This window comes from Spermophilus citellus (genome assembly GCF_964194105.1).
Source record: "Spermophilus citellus genome assembly, chromosome: 4".
Lineage (NCBI taxonomy): Eukaryota > Metazoa > Chordata > Mammalia > Rodentia > Sciuridae > Spermophilus > Spermophilus citellus.
Window position 1 is genome coordinate 38,436,718 of NC_138185.1, and position 22,031 is coordinate 38,458,748.

The 22,031-nt window shown below is 38.5% G+C and overlaps 1 protein-coding gene across 1 annotated transcript in view; it reads left to right on the forward strand.

The window, feature by feature from the left end:
• Positions 1–22,031, forward strand: part of SPTLC3 (serine palmitoyltransferase long chain base subunit 3) — a 146,520-nt gene that overhangs the window by 93,536 nt on the left and 30,953 nt on the right. Inside the window, exons 8-9 of the mRNA XM_081291357.1 lie at positions 6,846–7,065; positions 14,717–14,843. Coding sequence (XP_081147483.1) covers positions 6,846–7,065; positions 14,717–14,843 — 347 coding nt within the window. The remainder of the gene's footprint in view (positions 1–6,845; positions 7,066–14,716; positions 14,844–22,031) is intronic.

Sequence of the window (22,031 nt, forward strand, 5' to 3'; positions counted from 1 at the left end):
CTACAGTAAACAAAGACGAATGGGGGGAGAGAAACGGAGAGAGAAGGGAAAGCACATGGAAATAGTAGGAGACCTTCAATGATACACAGAATTATAAGAGGTTATGAGGGGCAAGGGGGTGGGAAAAAAAAGGGAGAGAATTGAACAACAGCAGGGGAGGTAGAGAGGGAAGATGGGAGGGGAGGGGGGATAGTAGGGGATAGGAAAGGTAGCAGAATACAACAGTCACTAATATGGCATTATGTAAAAATGTGAATATGTAACAGATGTGATTCTGCAATCTGTATTTGGGGTGAAAATGGGAGTTCAAAACACAATTTGAGTCAAATGTATGAAATATGATATATCATGAGCTATGTAATGCTTTAAATAATCAATAAAAAAAAAGAACAACCTCAGTAATTTAGTGAAATCCTGTCTCAAAAAATTAAATAATTAAATAGGATTGGATATCTAGTTCAGTGGTAAAGAGCACCCCTGGGTTCAATCTCCAGTGCACACAAAAAAAATATCATATTTAATCTATCAGATGCTTACTTTTAAATTTCTTCCTTTTCTACACTCATAAAGGGCTTTGTTACTCAATTATAAGATTAAATAGTCATGTATTTTTCTTTCTAGATTGTTTTGTAGGCATTTTTAACAAGCTTCCCCAATTAATTGGCTATAATGAGATAAAAGAAAAATTTTAAATGAAAGACTATCTCTAAAACTTGATATATTTTAAAGGGAAGCCAGTAAAGACACAAACAGAAAACTAATAAAAAACACAACTGAAGTCATCACAAGTTATGAACATCACAAGTTATGAATGCCAAACTTGAGAAATTAGAGAAAACAAGAGCAATATCAAAAATGAAAAAATAGCTCAGGATGAAAAAACATTATCCATGACAGAAGGGATACATGTGTATAAATGTATACATGAGTTAATAATAATAAAAATCATTTATAACTATTTTTATAATAAACTAATTTTTATATCAGCTCTATGAGACTTAGAGCATGAAAAAAACAAAAAAAAATAATAATAATTAACTCTTCACTAATCCTAAACTTGCTAATTTTAACGAGCAATCTCATATTTACTCTGTGTCATAACCTCAAGTATAGCTATTTCTCCTTGTGTCATTTGTGCCAGTGCCAGCCTCAGAAAGGAAGAAGACAGCCCTTATCAAACACCTGTCATTCAGACTTGGACTAGTGGGAGTATATATGGGCTAAGGGAAAGCACACCAGGCATCTCCTTTAACTAGAGTAACTGAAATCAATTACAAATAAACAGAACTAGATTCTACTGATGGACAATTAAGTTTCAGGCATTTTAACCATGGCTGAAACTAAGAGTACCACCACCATTTTAATGTCAAATATTCTCATTAGTTACACAGAGAAACCATTTCAGCTGAAGAATTTGTTAATGGTATGTGGGCCTGTGTCCTACCATGATATCAGAAGGACAAGCAAGCCAGGTGTGGACTTCTGGCTCCAAGCCAGTGTGGCATTAACCTATAATTTAGGTTGCATTAGCAATGGTAACTGCTCAGTTGTCCATTGCTATGTGACAAATCACCCCAAAGCACAATGGTTTACACAGAAGTGATTTATTATTCTCCATTCTACCTGGGTCATCTGAACCAACTGGGCAGTACTTCTGCTCTATGTTGGATTCTTCCTGGGACTGTGTTCAACTGAGAGTTCAGCTGGGACTGGAATATCCAAAATTATGTCATTTACACCTCTAACCCTTGGTACTGGCTGTTGACTTGGGTGCCTTATTCTCTTTCACATGGCTTTTTCTGCATATATTCTCTTTCTGTTTGACTATTTAGCCAGAGCTTCCTTACAACACAACAACTAGCTTCCAAAGGAGCAAAAGCAGAAGCTGCCATCATTTTAAGGGATTGCCCCTGAACTGAAACTGCATCACTTTTGTCATGCCCTGTTGGCCAAATCATATCATAAGGCCATCCCAGATTCCAAGAAGGTGAAATAGACCTTGCCTGTATATATTTTTAATTTTTTTTAGTTGTAGTTGGACACAATACCTTTATTATTTATTTATATTTATATGGTGCTGCGGATCAAACCCAGTGTCTCTCACATGCTAGGCAAGCGCTCTATCACTGAGCTATAATCCCAGCCCTAGACCTTGTCTCTTGATAAGAGAATCAACTTGAGTACACAAGGATAGGAATACTTGCAGGCTGTACTTGTTGGAGGCAGTTTACCATAGCATCTCAATCAACCTGGCATTTATGCAGAGTGAAGTCTCCCCTTGACATAGACATTCTTAACAAAGAGGCTCCTATCCTATCTGCACATGATAGGATGCCCGAAAGGTCTTATTCATAGACAGGAATCAGGCACCTCTTAGAAAATGCCAATACCACATGGAACCTTAGTTTCCTCATCTGTAAAATAAGGCTAGCCTAAGGAGAGTTCTTTAGCAAACCTTAATGGGAAAGTATTCATACAGGGGTTCTAATTTTCAGCTATCACCAAAACATGGAATCATTCCCAGAGGATTTTCCAAAGTTAGAAATGTAAAATCAATAGTTTACAACTGTACTTCCACTTTTGAGAGGTGTATTATGAACACGGATCTAGGTGATGCCTTCTCAAAGCCTCCTTTGAATTTTAACTTCTAGGATTTTCTTTTTTTCTCTTGCTCGTGGTCTGTCAACATGGAAAAAGTACCCCCACCACAAAGAGCTCACATATCATATATTTTTCATAATGCCAAAAAAGATCAGTCGGCCAAATCAGAAAGTTCCTGAGAGGTATCACTATTGTCATGTATTTTTTAGAATAAATAAATAAATAAAAATTTAAAAAAAAAAGATTTAAAAAGACTAGGTACCAAGACAAAAGAGTCAAAAAAAAAACTCCACAAAAGTAATATAATAATAATTATTATTATTAAGTTATATCAATTATGATTAATGTCACCAACTGTACATGTTATTTTATTTTTATATATAATGTAGAAGAGTCAGGATTTGTAGGCAGGTCTGGAACCTGGGTTCAAATCCTGATGTGGCTGCCTTCAACTATGTACCCTCAAAGGAGCTATTTTGAAAGTATTAAATGAGATCATATAAGTTGGTCTTTGTCAGAGGCCTGTCCCATAGAAAGGCCACACAAAGAGTGGTTGTCTTCTTCATGATATTTGTTTACAATTGAGGAAGTTGCAACATATATTGGCCGCAAAGCTTTTTGCGCTTCATTCACACCAAGAGCAGATGTCAGAGGATGGAATCATAATTTACCATGTGTCTGCTCCTTGCTATGTATTTCACAAATGCAATCTTGAATAATCCTCTCAGTGCCCCTGAGGTTATTTTGAAGATGAAGACACTGAGGCTGAGAAGTCTAGATAACTCTCCCCAAGACAGATAAATGAGATAAAGCAGAGCTAGGATTAAACCCAGGTGACCTTGGTAGGACAAAGGCTCAATAGAAACACAAGAGTCAGCCCATCTGTCCACATCCAAGGAAGTAACCATGGAAACCCAAGATCACTCATTTCAACTTTTATAACTAGTCTATCTAGACTTTAGTTTCTTTATAAAATGGGGAGATTGAAACTTGAAGTCTCAATAAATCTATGATTTATGATCCCATGATTTCCATATACCTATGTAAATATTAGAATGCAATAGTATTATTTTAGTATTCTGATCTGCATTTTCCTATTGTTTTAAAATCATATTTTTGTAGGGTTTTTTGTCTCTGAGAAATCTAGATTTCTTATCAACTCACGGTGGTTCAGAAATCTCAAAATTATTTAAAAACATACTAGATAAGGAAAATATCCCAAATAACCTGGAACCTAAACTAGCATGGGAGGAGCCCAAACTTCAAAAAAATGTACATATAAACTTATGCTGAAGTCTCAGAATGCCATCTGATTTAAGAATAGACTAAGTAATCCATTTGGCTCTCCAAAACAGTATAAATTAAGAATTGAGAACTTTAATGGTAAAACACTATCCTATATCTCTATGGTTTAAACACGTAAAAGCAAAGAATAATGAAAGAATAGTTATTTTTTAATATTTTTAATATTTATTTTTTTAGTATTGGCAGACACAACATCTTTGTTTGTATGTGGTGCTGAGGATCGAACCCGGGCCGCACGCATGCCAGGCGAGCATGCTACCACTTGAGCCACATCCCCAGCCCAGAATAGTTATTTTTAATCATAACTCTCTCCCTACCCACCTCCTCTCATCTTTGGACCCACCAGGGTGATTTTTCCACATGCAAATTGGCCAACCAATGGTTTAATTTCCAATCCTGCCAGTGGATAATATGGTTTATATGTGGAGAGAAAGGTGATGAGAGGGAGATTTCAAAAGGGAGTCTTGTCACTTAGCTAATACACACTATGTAATAGAAAATATATAAAGAAATGATTCACTGTCTTGCTGGTTTAAGAATAATTCAAGTCCCTGCACAGAGTTTTCAAATTAACTGATGGAATTATCTTTACTTATAGTTATACTTTAGTTGTTTTTTCTTCTATTGAAGTTAAAAATATAATCTTTCCTTTACAAAGAACAAAATGCTGTTCTTTCTTCTTTGTTGTTTTGGGTGCTTTTTTTTACAATAATTCATGATAATAAGATAGTTTTTATGCAAGATTTAATATCCCACTAAAAGAAAAGGTTCAATTAAAATATGATCACACTGAGAAAATGAAAACAGCTGAGTTCTCCCTAGGACTCGATGTGTGCCCTGCATTAACTTCAGAAATCAGCAGTACTGTACAGTCATTAATCTTAGAGGAAAAAATATAAACCAGGTGGGCAGGCTCCTAACATCAACTAGAGTAGCCCCATGGAATGATGGTTAATTACCTGCCGAGAGTGTCTATAAACACTATTCAACATTAACTGCCTCCTGTCAAATTCAGTTCCAGAACAAAGAACGGCTATTTGTGGCATGTCAAATATTTTTAGCATATTTGTGTCACCAACTTATAACATTTTAAAGATGAGAAGAAAGTTCTAGAATTCCAAAGGCCCAATGCCATTTATTATATTTGACACCCACAATGACACCCACATGCCTCATTCCTAGAAGATTCAACGCAGGGCATTGTCAAGAGCTCCCAGTTTTCCAAGTTAGACCTCATTGCAACCACTTCCTCCTACATGCCTCCTCCCAGGAACAATAACAATTCACTGAGCACTTGTGTGCCACTTTACAAGCACGATTTCTAGTTATATTCTAAAGACCCTGTGAGGAGGGCTCCATTGTCATGCTTATTTTACATAGGAAGAAACTGAGGCAGAGAATGGTACATAAGTTGCCCAAGTTTCCAGCTAGTGGCCATAGTCTAAATTTAGGCAGTCAGATGGCCATCCTGCCTCCCCTTCCATGCAGACAGCTTCAACAAGCAGTCAACCTAAGGAAATGTTGGAATTAACTCACAAATTTACCTAAGAGAAGACATCCAAAGTAACTTTGCAAAAAACACAAATGTTGCACTCAGTGATAATCATACTCTCCTCAAACCCACCTACTTTGGTCTGGATAACTATGCAACCAGCTGCACTACTGTGATCCAATCAACCTCACATATAAGCTTATTTTTTTAAATACACTAAATTTAATCTAATAAACTGATTATAAAGGAAGCAGTAGTTCAACTTTGTTTGATTGAATTGATTTAGTCCTTGAACTAAATTAAAGGGGTGCTAGCATTGTTTGACAAGCTCCTTTGTGTGGCGAGCATGTTGAGTTTGAGTGTTTTTGTGAAACTCGCCTGTCAGGGCACTCAAAATTGTGTGCAGTGTAGATACAGCCCACAGTTTTCTGAGAATGGATGAAAGTCCAAAGTTCTAAACCCATGGAATTCTAAAAAACAAACAAACAAACAACAACAACAAACATGTAAATATAAATTTTAATTTTATTGATTGACATTATATTTTTCCCTTTGTTGGAAGATTTAAGTGTTTTTGCAGTTTACAATCCCATGAAAAATAAAATACTTAGGTCTAAAGCAAAAGGATTCCTCTGTAGCATTTGTCTTCCAAGTGTTGTCCCCAACCACTGGTGTCCGCTCTCCTGGGAGCTTAGGCACATTCAAAGCCCCACCCTAGACCTACTGAATCAGAAACTCTCTGGTAGGGAACACAACTTAAACCCTTCGGGGGATTCTGACACTTGCTCAACATCGTTTCATTGCCCAAAAGGAACAGAAAGAAGGAACTCCACAGGATGCTTCCAATAACACTTTGACGGGTAGTGAGTACTGAACAGAGGTCCTAGGGATTGTCTATTATGCTATAATCAATGCCATGATGTCTTAAGTCAGTTTTTGGTGTGTTTTTAATTCCTTCTTTTAATCTTTGGCAAATCCATGCACTTAATTTAGGTCAGACAGGCCTGGCCAAACAGGCAAAAGCAGGTGGATAAAAAGTGGGTCACCATAGAGCAATTTATAACTAGTAGAATACCTAGAAGCCAAAAATGGTCTGTCTAGTTACAATAATCAGCTTTACAAATAAACTGGATCAAAAATAAGGTGGGTTAATTGTTGGCTTGGAGATTAACTGTAACAACCCAAAGTGGTTCAAATTCATTGAATGTAAATTATTTTACTCAAGTAGCTTAGACGTGCCAGACCACCCTTACAAGACTGAGAGGACTTTCTTATTTTTTTTAAAAAAAATATATGCCTTGAGAAGAAAGGAATGATATGTCCCTGACCCCCGGCCCCAGTTGTGTCAGAATAGGCTATCTAGGACGGTTAGAAGAGAGACTAATAGAGCTTCACAGGAAAGTATTTGTTGATTATGAGCATTTGATTATGAGCATTTTATTCCTAGCATGGAAGGTTCCATTGTGAATCTGCCCCAGATTGTGGCTCTGAAGAAGAAATACAAGGCCTACCTCTACATGGATGAAGCTCACAGTATTGGGGCCTTGGGCCCAACTGGACGGGGTGTCAGAGAATTCTTTGGAATGAACCCTGATGATGTTGATGTGTACATGGGCACCTTCACCAAAAGCTTTGGATCCTCTGGAGGTTATATAGCTGGAAAAAAGGTAAGGAAGGGATTCCTTATGTCTTTTTAAACCCTGAACACCCGAAGCATGTCAGCAGGGCTTCTCTGAATTCTTTGAAAGTATCAATTCAATGCACCTTATCTTGTCTAATCTCTGTAACCTGTTCAGAGCCAGGCAAGGCCTGGAACATCCTAGAACTCACACTCCAGTGATAAAGAGAAACCTGGGATGAATGATTACATTATAATAAAAAAAAGAAATGCTAGCAGTGTGCACAAGGTACAGAGGATCCAGACTCTCCAGGGTAGGATCTGGGATCTTTTAGAATGAATTTCAATCTATAATTGAAATCTAAATTTTAAATGAAGACAGATATTAAAGAGGCTGACCCCATGGGTTTTAAAAGTGTTGATCAAAAGAATGACAGGATCAGGAACAGACTTTTAAGACACTTTGTCTACAAAACTATACTTACTCATGTTGTTAGATAAGTGATAGGCCAAATATTGTCATTCTCTAATTTCTTATCTATATAACTAAAAAAAAGTTCTGATTTGATGTGATTAGATGATTAAATGAATTCTAACCCTGATATTTGAGTGCCCATATATCACCAAGGGGTTTGTAAACATACAACAGCAAATATTGGAAAGAAATTTTTTAAAAAGAGGGACAAGAAGAAAATCAAATATTCAAACTCCCCAGATCAGGGAGTGCGTTGTCAACCTCCTTACATATAGCCTTATCCAACTCTTGCAGATCATCTCACACAAGCCTACACCTGTCCTAAACAGATTGTGTGACCATGGAGTTTGGTTCTACCTTGCATTCATGGCACCACAGGCCCCAAACTAATGCATGCATGTGGCATCTATAGCTTGTCTAAAATTCCCAATTCCCTTCCCCTATGACCAGCAGGAACACAAGCTCAGTCTCCTGGTAGGAGCAGTGAAAGTCTGTGATTTAAAATAACAAATTTTATTTTAGCCACTCTCCCTGCCATGAGATGTTCAGATGCTTTAAAATGTTCAGAGTTTAAAGTGGTCTTTTACCCTTCAGTAAGTACTGCTTTCTTCTGGTGCTTGAAGCATGGTTTTTCATCCTCCTCTACTGGCCTGTGGGAATTAGCAGGATAATGCTAAAAACATAGGTGAGACCCAGATCCTTACAAATGTCAGCTAAATCTAGGGAAAGGTTAAATGTCCCCTTCCTAACTGTCACAGCAGTGGGATCAGAAGGTCTCAAATTTAGAAGCTACCTCATCCAGGTTACATTGCTTTGTGAGGTTGTGGTTTTGTGATTACTTTAGCAGCAGCAGTCTGAGCTACAAAATTTGTAACCAAGCGTAACTATGTTTCCTGAGCCAAAGGCACCTGAATAAACTGAAGCAAGCAGATCCTTGAAATGCTGTCAAATTGGGTAGATGTCACATTTTTCTCTTTTGAGTGTCTTCGTTTGTTACCCACTTTAAACAAAGGCCTGTGATTAGCTGCAGTTAGGACCAGCTTGCTATGATTTTCTCCCACTTTCCATCCTGAAGTCAGTTGTCATATTTAAAAGTGGAGGTACTCTTGCCTACATGACATCTATTCATTTGGGGATCGATACTAAGCAACTGTAAAATTATTTACATTAATTAGGATTGCAGAATAAGTTTTTACATTTGTTTATGTCTTTGCACTTTGAAAATTCATTTTTGTTCACCATATTTGGATCCAGCAAGCTGCCTCATGCACACCCCTTCTCTCCTTCCCCTCCTCTCTTGTCCCCAAACTCCATGTTACATGCAGTCTCTGAATGCACCACTAGATGGCAGCAGGAATTAGAGAGTGTTTGGCAGAGGTTCATCCGCCAGGGCCCTAAACCAGCAAGATATGAAATCTTGGATACGTAAGGTAGTTTGGAAGACCTGGAGAGTGAGCAGAGGACACCTAAGAAACTGAGTGTGTGGATCATTCTCTGATGATTTTAAATTTAGTCAGACACATATCTGAATGGAACAGTTTGGGTGAGACTATAATAAACCCAGATAAATTCATTTCTTTCCAACCTAAATAGCCCATGAAGTAATACAATTTATGTATCTGCTCCTTGGTATCGTTATAATTTTTAATTATATTAATTTAAAATTATATGTACTTCTTACTTAAGTCACATATTTTATTCCCCTAAACTTTATATAATTTTGTGAACAATTTCATTTTAAAGTCTGTTTTAAACAATGCTTTTGAATCAAAAGAGCTTAGGATTGGGCAAATAGTAAAAAATTTTTATTTGAAAAAAATATTTCTATTCATATATTAAATAACTAGTGCACAGTTTTCAAAGATTATAAACTTTGGATATTTGGTAGTATATATTTCATGGACACAAAATTAACCATAAAAAAAATTAAGTGCACACTCATAGTCTTGACATTTTTCTGAAACTCTAAAAAATTTAAATTTTATTGGGTTCTTAGTAAATCTTGAAATTGGAAAATATTCATGCAAATATAAAAATCAAGAAAAAAGATTTGAAAAAAGACAAAAATATATGGCTCTGAAATCTCTTTAAATGGCCTTACTCATGTAGAAGGATGATATTCCCAAAAACAGTGTTTTGGAAGTTCTAGAAATCCTTGAAGAATGGGTCAGGGTCAGCTTTATACGTTAGTAACTGAACAAATCATACAAGAAATCAATATCTTGATTGATTGAGAAAAATTGGCTTTGTGCTGGTAGGACCACAGACAATAGTGGTTGTGTTTGGGTCTCAGCCTTCCCCTCACAAATGTCCTACAAATTTATATCTGCTAATTAGAGATTGTTTCTGGGCTGTGGCTTGCTTTCCCTACCTCAGGTAAACTGTCAAAGCAATTTCTCAAAAGCTTGCAAGAGTTTTTAATTTTGTTCACATTGTATTTGGAGCTGCTATATATACAGAGTGAACAGTCCATTTGGAGGACCCTGTCTTTTTAAGACCTTTTAGATGAAATGTCAGATAATCCCTTCCCTCCCCATGTCAGAGCTCCATGCTATGAATGACTTCTTTGAAGAAAGCCTGAGGTGATAGGGCTAGGTTTCTTTCTGCTTTCGTTTATTTCTTTCTTTTTTTCTTTAAGTTTTATTTATCCAGTTGCTGGGAAGATGTGTTGCACACAGCAGACCCTCAGTTTTTCTCCAGGCATAAATCTGCAGACTCCTTGCATGCCTTTGCTATTCACTGGCTTCCACAGCCTCCAAAGGCTGACCAGAAAGTTGCAAATGAATGAAGCAAAGGTTGTCCTCGTGACTGATAGGTTGCAGGGCTGAAATTCTGAAAGAGGAGAGTGGGATAGGGCAGCAGAGTTTGGGGTGATCATTAGCCCCAGCAGCCTGCATGCCAGAAGGAGGCAAGCCCCTTGCAGAAGCCAGCTCTGCCCTGGGTGTATTTAACAGCCCTTTGAAGTAAATAGGGGTCATGGAATGAGTACCAAGATGTTTATTCTAAGAGCCTCCTGTCTGATTTCCTCCAGAAAACCCACCCTTGTCCTTGAACTCCAGGCCTATGGGTAAAGAAAATAATCAGGGTTTTGAACTTACAAATGGACTTAGAAGCCTCATTCTGAGCAGACCTCTAAGCCACACTGAAGAAAGACACTACCCAGACTAACCTTACAAAAGACCAAAGCCAACGCCTAATTCATGGCTCAAGGAGCCCAATGGGGGGTGTGGAAAGAAAGAAAGGGAATCAGTAAGCAAGAATTGAGGCTTTCCTTGACACTCTCCAGAAGTTACTTAAAGACTCCCATTTTCTGAACCACACAGCAAATTAACCCTCATCAGCAAACTCAGACTGAGAGAAAGTGAACTCAGTCCAAAGGAATAATAATGTAATATGGAAGGTCTTCGTGTTGTATTGATGGGCTACTTACTCAAACTGAGAATACTTGTGAAATTGTCAGTTTATGAAAGAAAATTGGAGTTGGGGACAGTGGGAATCAAAAGAGGCTTTGTTTCCTTGTCTGGTCTTGGTCAGCAGTGCCCTTCAGACCAGGAACATTTGCTATACTTGTTCCTAAGAATGCAGCTTAGTACTCCCTTTATACATCAAGGAGTCCCGCTATCCTTCTTGCATCTTTGAAATCCCTCTACCTTCCACTAGATAATTAGGATGTGCTGGACCCCTGCTAAATACCCACTTCTGTGTATTTTAGGAAAGTGTACTAGCTCTATCCCTATTCCCAACAAGCTTTTCTTTCCTTTGAAGAAACAAAAGTAATAGACATGAAACATTTAAAGACAGAATTCAAGCTGTGGTTTAGGACACTGTAGACTGGTGTATATCCAGAATTTTTTCCCATCTCCCCCACGAAAGGGACAATCTCTGTGGATCAGGAGAGTATCACAGAATAAATAAAAGTTTAATTGGTCTTTGTTCTCTCCTGGACCCTCCTTCGCCTTAAACTAAGCCCACTCTTGGTCTGATTTGGAGAGATAATGAGTCTAATACCAAGGATGGGGTGGACTCCAGCACTAGATTCTTTGGATTCAAATCTTCATTCTGCCACCTGTTGTGAATAATTTTCTGAACCTCTCTGTGACTCAGTGGTCCCATCTGTAAAATGATGATAAAAGTAGTACCTATCTCATAGAGTTATTGTGGAGCTCAAATAAGTTAAACACCTACAAAGTTCTTAAAATGGAGCCTCACATAGGAAATGCATATACATTATCGATGGTATCAATTTTTAGCCCCATTTTCTCCTCAGAGTCATTCAGTCTGTCTTCATGTCTGAGTATTCCTTTGTTTAGAATGCCACTCTTTTTCTTTCTTTTCACTGCTGTTGCACCACCCCTCTAATCATGAAAGAAGATCGTGAGCTGAATATCGTTGGCTTGTGGTGAGAATTATCTGTGTGTAGTTACATAACCTTAGGACATTACCTCCTGCAAAATGATGGAGCTGAAATAAAGACAATCTGCAGAGTTTTATATTTTTGTCTCCTCTACCCATCCATGTTACATGCTTGACCTACCCACTCTCTCCTACTTGGTTCCTCCAGCATCCTGTGAGAAGGTACTTGCTCTAAACAGAGAAAGAAAATCCCTGCCGGTTCTCCCTAGGGGTGCTGGACACAGAACTTGAAGGGAAGCCTGGGTGTAGCAACCTGGAAAATGATTGCTTTCTTTTAGAGGTATACCAGATGCCCCAAAGTGAACTTCCTGAATGCTACCTGGCTAATGCCTTAAGTCAGGACATCATCATACACATGCTCTTTGACTAGAGGAAAACTCTCCCAAAGAGTTTCACCAAACTGATATGATTCACAAAAGAACAGAACAGACATAAAGTTAATTTTCATCATAAACATGGGTAATAGATACCAGGGACCAGAGTATGGTCCCTATCTGTCCTCCCTTCCCTCTTGGACTGCCACACATAGGTCAGAGCAAGTCTTTGGCAAACACTGTCTAGAAAGAAAGATGGAAGAAAGGAGTGGGAAGAGGAAGAAAGGGGAGAAGAGAGAGAGAGTGAATGAAAAAAAGTGAAGGAAGGAAGAAAATACTAAGTAAAAAACATTTTAATGGAAAAATTGAAATGAAAAAAATAAATAAATAAAGAGGGGGGAAAGTAACCCGAGTCCAAGGAAGAGAGAAAGAAAGAATCTAGGAAGAAAAGCAGAAACAACCAAAAGGAATAAACCATTTAAAGTGCAGAAGAAGGAGGAAGAAAGTAGAGAGGAAGGCAGATGAAGGACCTTGGAGGAGGCAGGAAGGACAGAATGGAGCTTTTGGCTCCCCCTAAAGGCCAGGTAGAGTCATCACCTATTGATTTAACCTTCACACACCACATGTGAGGCTGACCAGCCACTTTACTGAGGAAGATGAACTTCAAATGTTCAAAATACTTGTAAATTAAAAAAAAAAAATGCCTACAAATACCCCAAAAAAAGATGAGAAAATGAGAGGCAGGGCCCATTCCCAGGCTCAGAGGGAGGAATATTTATATGACCAGTGAAGGAGGGTTAGAAGGATATGGACCTACCCAAAAACAAAAGATCTCAATTCCAAGAGCTCTTCCCAGTTCACTGCCATAAGGAATAATTAGAGACTTAACGGGAATTTTAAGCTATGATGATATCCTAGAGAAAATGGTGTATCCTTTAAAGATCTCACTCTTAATTCATAGTTACCACTAACTGCCTTAGTTTTTCTATAGGACATCCAGAGAGTCCCAGGCCATGAGCTAGTGAAGTCAAGCTGAGCACATGCAAATACCAGCTCTGGGTCCCTCCCCATTGTGGCATTCGATTTTTGGAACTTCTTAGGACTCTCAGCAAACTTTCCTGGGACTTTATAATTGGCCCCAGAAGTTAGGGCATGTGGGTTAAATATTGTTCCTACCCCTGAAAACCAAAATTCTGTAATGGCTCAGCACTCCAAAGATTGTTATACAAAAATTCCAATAGGTCTCTATGGCCTAAGGCACAATCTGCATTTATCTGGTCCTATCCTGTACCCTGGTTTAATTTCCCACTATCCCTACCTATCTAGTTCTCTGCTAGCCTACAAAAAAATGTGTATCTGTTAGTCTTTGCTAAATAACAAACCACCCCAAAACTTAATGACTAAAACACCACATGTATTTAGCTTACAATTCTATATATAAACAGTATGGGCTAGGCTCGACTGGGCTACTTTTTGGTCTCATCTGAACTTGTCCTTGTGTGACAGTCAGCTGTAGGGTCAACTGATCACTGGATGCCTGGAGTGGCCTTTGCTGAAATGGCATTGCTCTACTCCACATGATCTCATCCCCCAGCCAGCTAGCTCAGACTTTGTTTGCATGGCAGCTTAAGAAGGTTCTGAAAGAACGAAATTCCTCTTAAGGCATAGGCTCAAAACTAGCTCACCATCACTTCTGCCACATTCTACTGCTCAAAGTAATTCACAAAGCCAGCCCAGAGTCATCTGTCTCTTGATGGAAGGGCCTTCCAAGTTGGATTGCAAAGATGTATGGGCACAGGGAGTAAAAGAATTACAAAAATTTCTTTGCTAACAAATCAAATATACGTGCTTTCTGCTCTCTTGCCTCTCTGCACCTTTGATTTCTCCCTTGTGCCACCCACTTCTTACAAGTTTTCTTTTCTTGTTTATCTTCATTCTTCAAGGCTTAATCGATCCCATCTTCTCACTGGAAGCTTCCCTATCTATTCCAACTATCGACCAGCAGCCTCTCTCTTTCCTATGCATCTTGTAGCCCTGAAAAATACATGTATTTGCATATCTATTATTTCTTGTACCCTTCCACTTCCATAAGCATGATCATATGTAATATTCTCAAGGGCAAGAACTATTTCCTGTATTCTTTGGATACTCCTGAATACTAAGGCAGGCGGTGCTCATATGTAGTAGGCATTCAGAAGTGTTTCAGAAATCATTTTTCCTTCATACATCTGGTTTTAAATTGAAGATCTTAATTCAAACTTGTAGCACCCCCCCCCCTTTATACTGTTCATAGGTGTTTGAAGGAAAGACTAAGAAAAAAGGGATAGAAAAAATAAGCAATTGGCAATCCCCATTGGAAACCAGAGCACATTCATCTTTTGAGCTGAAAAAATCAAAATATCTTTTGTTGCAATGAATGGGGATGGAACTAGATTTGATAATCACCACCAGTACTGATATTTATTTGCCTTCTTTTTTGGTTTCCTCTTTTCTTTAAGGAACTTGTGGATTATTTACGGGTTCACTCACATAGTGCTGTTTATGCAACATCCATGAGCCCCCCGATTGCAGAGCAAATCATCAGATCCCTGAAACTCATCATGGGCCTGGACGGGACCACACAAGGTAAGAGCATCTTCAAAGAGCACAGTTCTCTTGAACTCCTCTCTCAAACCTCTCTGTCAATCTGCCTCCTTCTCAAGTACACATCCTTGTCTTATGAAGTCCAATTTGTAAATCAAATTGGGTGACAAGTATACTATAGCTGTTGTCAGTACACACATACATACACACATGTACACACACAAATCCTTTGTTAAACAAAGAAAATCTTCTAATTCACCCTTTAACATGATTAGCAAATTTGGACAATTTTGTGTGACCCATGTTAAAATGAAGTAAACATTGTGGTGTGTGTGTGTGTGTGTGTGTGTGTGTGTGTGTGTTTGCCTATATATGTTTGAGCTCTGTCTCCTGTATTTCCCAGAGACCAAATTAATCTATTTAATATTCACTTCTTGAAACACTTTTGTATTTTTTCCGGCAGAGGTTAGGCAAGGGAAAGCCACCAGTGGCCACTTGAGGACCTATGGGGAAAACACACACAATAGCTTTCCAGTCATTTATTTGTCATTTATTTGTCATCGGGTCACCTCATCTAAAATTTGGCTACTTTGTTCAACCCAAATGAATATAATCTTCTTTTTGAAGAATTTCTTTTTGAAGAATGGTTTCATCAAAGCCTCTTGGAACTGTCCTTCTATCTTTCAGATCTCTTTTATAGAGTTTTTACTATGTGTCACATACCAGTGGGAACTTTAATGATGAATAAAGCAACTCTCCCTGCCAGGCAAGCTAGTAAGCACATTTATAGAAGTAGCAAATCATACTGACCCCAGAACAGGCCACTAGGCTAGGCAATTCTTGTATTCTGTCCCTCCTTCCAGCTGGTCCAAAGCCCTGTGTTGTTTAGTGCAAACTTCCAAACCTATTTCAGTAGATACATGGTGATATCCCTCCTTTTTAAATATTATTAAAGGCAGCAGAATACTTACTCAGATATGTGTTTTACCAGAAACCTAGGACCTGTTGGCCATTCACAACCTGAAATTCTGAAATCTCAAATGCTCTAAAATCTGAAACAAAATTTTTGAGAGCTGACATGATACCACAAGTGGAAAATTCCACAACTGACTTCATGTGATAGGACATAGTCAAAGCAAGTGATTAAAAATATTTTATAAAATTACCTCTAGGGGGCTGGGGTTGTGGCTCAGTGGCAGAGCACTTGCCTCACACATGTGAGGCACTGGGTTTGATCCTCAGCACCACATAAAAATAAATAAACAATATAAAGATACTGTGTCCATCTATAACTAAAAAATATTTTTTTTTAAAAATTACCTCTAGGTTAGGTGTATAAGGTGTATGTGAAACATATATGAATTTTGTGTTTAGACTTTAGTTCTGTCCTCGACATATCCCGTTATATATATGCAAATATTCCAAAATCCAAGAAAATCTGAGATCCAAAAAACTGCTGCTCACAGCATTTCAGATAAGGAACAATCTATGTTCCTCAGTTATAGCAGAGAAGAATAAGGCTGGTCTGGTTAAAGCAGTGTCTCCATACATTCTGACCTATAGCCACTGCGGCCCTTCTATTAAGCTGTAGTTCTCCCCAGGATACTTATCTGGAAACCACAAAGTAAAACATTTTTTCCCCCTAAATCAGGAAAATGGCCTGAAGAATGGTTTCTGATAATTTCTCTTCCTCCTATAAAATTCAGTGGTTGATTGATCTCTAAGGTCTTCCCTTGGATTGCATCTTGTTAAATACTCTTTGCAAAAAGGAAATTCAAACCCAGTATAGGAAGTCCTGATTTTACAGGCTGAAGATAGTTGAATCTACTTCCTAGAGTCTACTTAGCATTGTGTGGCCTTCGGAAAGTGATTTATCTTTTCAACCCTGAGAAAATTACTTAGATTCTCTGTGCTTCAGTTCCTCCAGCTGTAAAATAAGGCGAATAATATTTATGTGTCTAGGTTTCATAAGAATTTGGTACATTAATCCATGTTGAATAATTTTAAATGTGTCTGGAAACAATAATAAGTCCTATCTAATTGTGTATTATTGTTATTTGCTATTATTTACTGAAGTGTTCAAGAAGTATTTGAACACTTTTCAAGGATGCTGTAGAAAAAATTCTTACTACAGAGGAAAGTAGGACTAGATGTCTATCCTGACCCTTAATCAGGATAAACTAGTTACACACCATAACAAATAAACCCTGAAAATCTCATTGGATTAACAGAATCAAGTTTTATTTATTGCTTGCACCAAACAAAGCTAATAAAATCAGACAACTCTTGGCACACTTCTTGTCTATAGCGCAGTGATTCAGGTCGTTTTCAGGCTTGGCCATCTTGACTCATGGCGTCTATGGTCACCAAAGTAGAGAGAAAGTGACGTCAGTCTGTGATACTTATCACCTTGCTTATAGTTCATTGGCAAAAACTGGTCACATAGTCATACCCCAAAAAGAGGAGGTGGTAAATTAAGAGATATGGAGATTAGGCCAGGTGTGATAGCGCATGCTTGAATCCCAGTGGCTTAGGAGGCTGAGACAGGAGGATCCTGAGTTAAAAGCAACAGTGAGGTGCTAAGCAACTCAGTGAGACTATCTCTAAAATAAAATACAAAATAGGGCTGGGGATGTGGCTCAGTGGTTGAGTATCCCTGAATTCAATTCCCAGTACCCCCCCCAAAAAAAGAGATATGGAGATTGTATAAGTAGTTATTTCTCAGCTGTTAAAAACTAAAGCTATTTAGAGTTACATTCATTTCTATGTGTGTCAAGTTATCTTAAAAAAACATTTCAGGGGCTGGGGGTATGGCTCAGTCATAGAGCACTTACCTAGTACACTCAAGGCCCTGGGTTCAATCCCCAGCACCACAAAAATAAATAAATAGATTAATAATACCAAATAAAAAAAAAAAAGCTGGCCTGAAACCATTGGCTTTCCACAAAGCTCTATTAGTTTTTTCTTGAACTTCAAGCACTTCTTAATGGAAAATCAATTATTTGAGATTTAAGCAAAAATGCAAGTGACTTGTCTCATAATAATCAAAATTATCCTTTGGTATTATTTTGAAGATGATTAACTAGGAAAATGTTATTTTGAAAATTAGCCTAAGTCTCAGCAGGGATTTTCACTAATTTCTTAAACTCTTTGGTGCTTTGTTCTTAGAATCAGTTGATTTATATGTATACAACTTTACAATCATTTCCTTCCCTCCTCTGGATTGCTTTACCCCTTCATTGCAGACAGAACTCACTGTTTATCTGATCAGAATTGAAGATCTGCAGAAAGATTTCATTTGAAGATATGATAATTTGCCCTTCAGTAGTCATCCATCATCAATTTTTCTTCCCCTGAGGTGGGAACTATTTCTCTTGGTTCTTTCCCTCAATCTTATGATTAAGCAATTATTTGGTTATTATTTTTAACCTCATAGTTGAAGTTTCTCACTTTACTCCTCTTGCCATCTTAAGAAAGAAAGAAAGAGAGAGAAAGAAAGAGAAAAAAACAGAACAGAGAATTCTGTGTGTATAGTCTATTTTCTTAGAGCCAAGATAGCAGAAATAGGAAGACAGATAGGAAAGTTTCCTTTCAAATAAATGAACAAAGGAAAGCAATAGAAAACTCAATTGACAGAATCATCAGCCAAGTTTCAGGTGGTTCTGCCTGGCACATCTTTTGAAGAATTCAAAGGCACACAGTGAATGATCACACTGGCCTCATTTACAACAATGCCTGCTTTAAAGAAAATGAACAGAAACAGGTTGGGAATATTGCATTAGCTTACCCCTTTCTACAGAGACAGACTGCCTTTCAGGGTAAAGTTGCCCAACACTCAAAGGGATGCACTGTCATGCTAGAGCTGACTTACAGGATCTGAGAAAGAGGAGCCTGGCTCCAAGCCTTCATCTTCAGCCCACTCCACTGCAACTGTGATTGGAGCCTTTCAAGGCTTTGTTTCTGGTGGAGTTTGGGGAGCGGTTGGCCAGATCTGTTCCTTGATGAATGTCTTCACTTTAATCTGCAATGCAAAGCCATACGCTTCAAAGAAAGGCAAGCTACAGGAATAAGGTCAGTGTTCCTTTGATGCCAAGGTTCAAAGATGAAATAGCAGTCCCAGTGAAATGACAATGTTTATGCACAAACAGCCACCTTCACTCTGCAGCCAGGCTGCTGGTGGAGTTAATGCACACAGGCTGAGGGGCTGCAGGCCGGGTGTGCATTCCATATGCACCAAGACCAGTTTAATCTCCTGGCCTGTCACTCTGTGCAATGCAATGAGCCCAAAGTGGAGATTTGATTTCCCCATCCTAATGGATGTTGGGTGGTCCCTCAGCCAAACCCATGCTGTAAACCCCTTAAGGGCAAGAAATGTGTCTTGAATTAATTTGGTGTTCCTCTGAGTGTCAAACTCAGTGCTCAGCTTAATAAATATGTCATGACTCAACTTCCATCTTGCCAGCCTGCTCGATTTCAGGTCAGTGTTTATGCTAAATAAGATTGTGGGGATGTTTATCTCATAGGACTAGGAGCCCGGAATCAGTTCCACATCAGTTGTGGCAGCTGAAGGGATCACTCAGTGGTTGAGATTACTCTTGGAGAGGTCCAGAAAGATTGCAGCTCAGCATCTTTCTTCATCTAGACATAGCACAAGCAGCCATAGGAGGGTGAGTCACAAACTACAGACCTCTCCCCAAAGAAAACATTGTCAACAGTTGTCTTCTTTTGTTTAAGTCTTTGATGCCTGGTTTTCAATTCATCAGTGAACATTTTTTTTCAGCTTCCAGTCTTGACCATTCCTCTCCACACCCACTTTTCCCAATTCTGAATAACCTTTCACTTCTCAGAAAAAGTACAGATTGAATCACATAGATGAATAAAGGGGTACACGCTGTGCCAGACTGCATTGGGCCCAGGGCCTGGCCTACCATTTGCTTCATAACCGTTGCTTGCCCTCTCTTCACCTCAATCCTGCATTGAGAGTTGAGGTTGTCAGGAAGATCAAATGATGTGATATAGGGAACATAGTGTGATGTTTGATACATAGTAAACAATAAAGCTACCAGTATTTTTAACTTGTTTGCTGTTTTCCCCTTCCTTTCACAAATTTTCCAATAGCTTTTGCCCATCTTGGAATTCTCCCTTGCTCTCACACCTGATTCCTACTCTATCAGCAAAACTGCAGCACTTCCTTTAACATATATCTTCAGAATCTGGTCACTTCTCACTTCTCCATCACTCCTGCCATCATGTCTCACCTGGATTACTGGAGGAGCCTCTTGAATATTCTCTCCACTCTGCCTTTGCCTTTTTATGGTTTGCTCTCAAAAGAGCAAAATCATCCCTGTTATCATTAGTTTCAATGTACAAATTTGTGGGGGCCCAATGTGAGAATTTAATTTATCTATACGCTGTGGGTAATGATCAAATCAGGGTAGTTAACATTTATATATCCTTCAACTTTTGCGAATTTCTTATTAACACTTAATTTTTCATATTTTTGGAGTTCAGTATAATATCTCAATACATTGTATGCAATATTGCTGATCAAATCAGGATAATGAACATTTCTATCTCCATATCATTACTTTTTGTTTAAAGCCCTTGAGCTCCGCTCTTCTAGTTATTCATAAAATAATAGAATATTATGAACTGTAGTCTCCCCCACCCACTCTTCTATAGAACACTAGAGCTTGTTCTTTCTATTTGTGTTTGGGTACCCATCCTCCAACCTTCCTCTATTTTCTCTCTCTCCATAATTGCTATTTACATTCTAATTGACTTTTTTTTATAACATCCATACAAGAAAGAATATGTGGTACTTTAAAAGAAGAAAACAACATAATTCAGACCATGCCACTCCCCCACTCAGAACTTTCTGTCAGCTTCCCAGCTTACTCAGTATAAGGTCCAGATGCGTGCAACTGAGGCAGGAGGATTACAAGTTCAAAGCCAGTCTCAGCAATTTAGCCAGGCCCTAAGCTACTTAGTGAAAATCTGTCTCAAAATAAAAAATAATAAAGGCTGGGGATGTTGCTCAGTGGTAAAGGATCCCTGGCCTCTGGGTTCAATCCCCAGTTCCAAATAAAGAAGAAAAAAAAAAAAAACCAGTAACCCAGTATAAGAAGCAGACTGGCCTTCATGCCTTCAGTGGATTGGCCCCCTTCATACTTCCTCCCACAATTCCCTTTATTCAGTGACCTCTGGGCAGCCAGGCAGCCAACAACCTTGGAGTTCTGGGATCATGTGGAGCATCTCCTGCAGAAGGCCTTTATGCTTGCTGGTTCCCCCAGAACTGCTCCTCTGACCAGCATCTGTGTGGTCCATTCCCTCACTCTTTCCTCTCCTCTCCCTCACATCACTGCTCAGAATCAGTCTTTCAAGGGGAACAGCTCTATCCTAAATAGTACACCCTCCTTTTCTCTCTCATTTTCCTTGCTTTGCTTTAATTTCTATAGCATTTTATGAGGGACTGAAAATTTGATACAGATAGATGATAGGTAGACAGATGTCTGCCTATTGTCATTTTTCTCTTTTTAAGAGAAGCAGCACTTTGTCTATGTCATTCATTCACTATACCAAGAGCAGTGCCTGGCAAGCACCAATTCTCCACAAATATTTATGGAAAGATAGCATTCTTCATTTTTCTCTCCCTCTTATCTCGGCAAATAAACAACTCTGATCTCCTTTAGGTCTCTGTTACTTAATTCCTTCTGAAGGCACTGGCCCCTTTTCACAACCAAAAACCTGTTGGTTTTGCTTATCCTAAAAAGCCTTCCCTTTGCCCTTTGTTCCCTTTTTCCTTCCATAGCAGAGAATCTCAAAACAGACAACTGTCCACTTGCTCTGTTTTCAGTCCCCTCAGCTTGTCCTCTGCTCCTCTGCCCCATGGATTCTGCCATCTCAAAGTTCACTCCTGCTCCTTTTGCCAGATTGTACTTGACCTCTCTGCATCGTTCCCTTTTAAAAAATGTTCTTCCCTCAGATTTTTCTTATTTTTCTGTCTCCCTCCCTTTTTCTGCAGGTTTTTTTTTTTTCCTGTTGATATTTGCCAGAATCCCAGCCTCTGTTCTCTTTGCATTTCCCTTTACACAAGTATCCTTACTTGTTTTAAATATATATATAAAAAATGTTTTTATATATAAAAATATGATTCTGCATCAAGATTACCTGTGGAGATACGGACCCCACCCCCAGAGATTTCTGCCTGAAATACTTATTGTAGTTCTA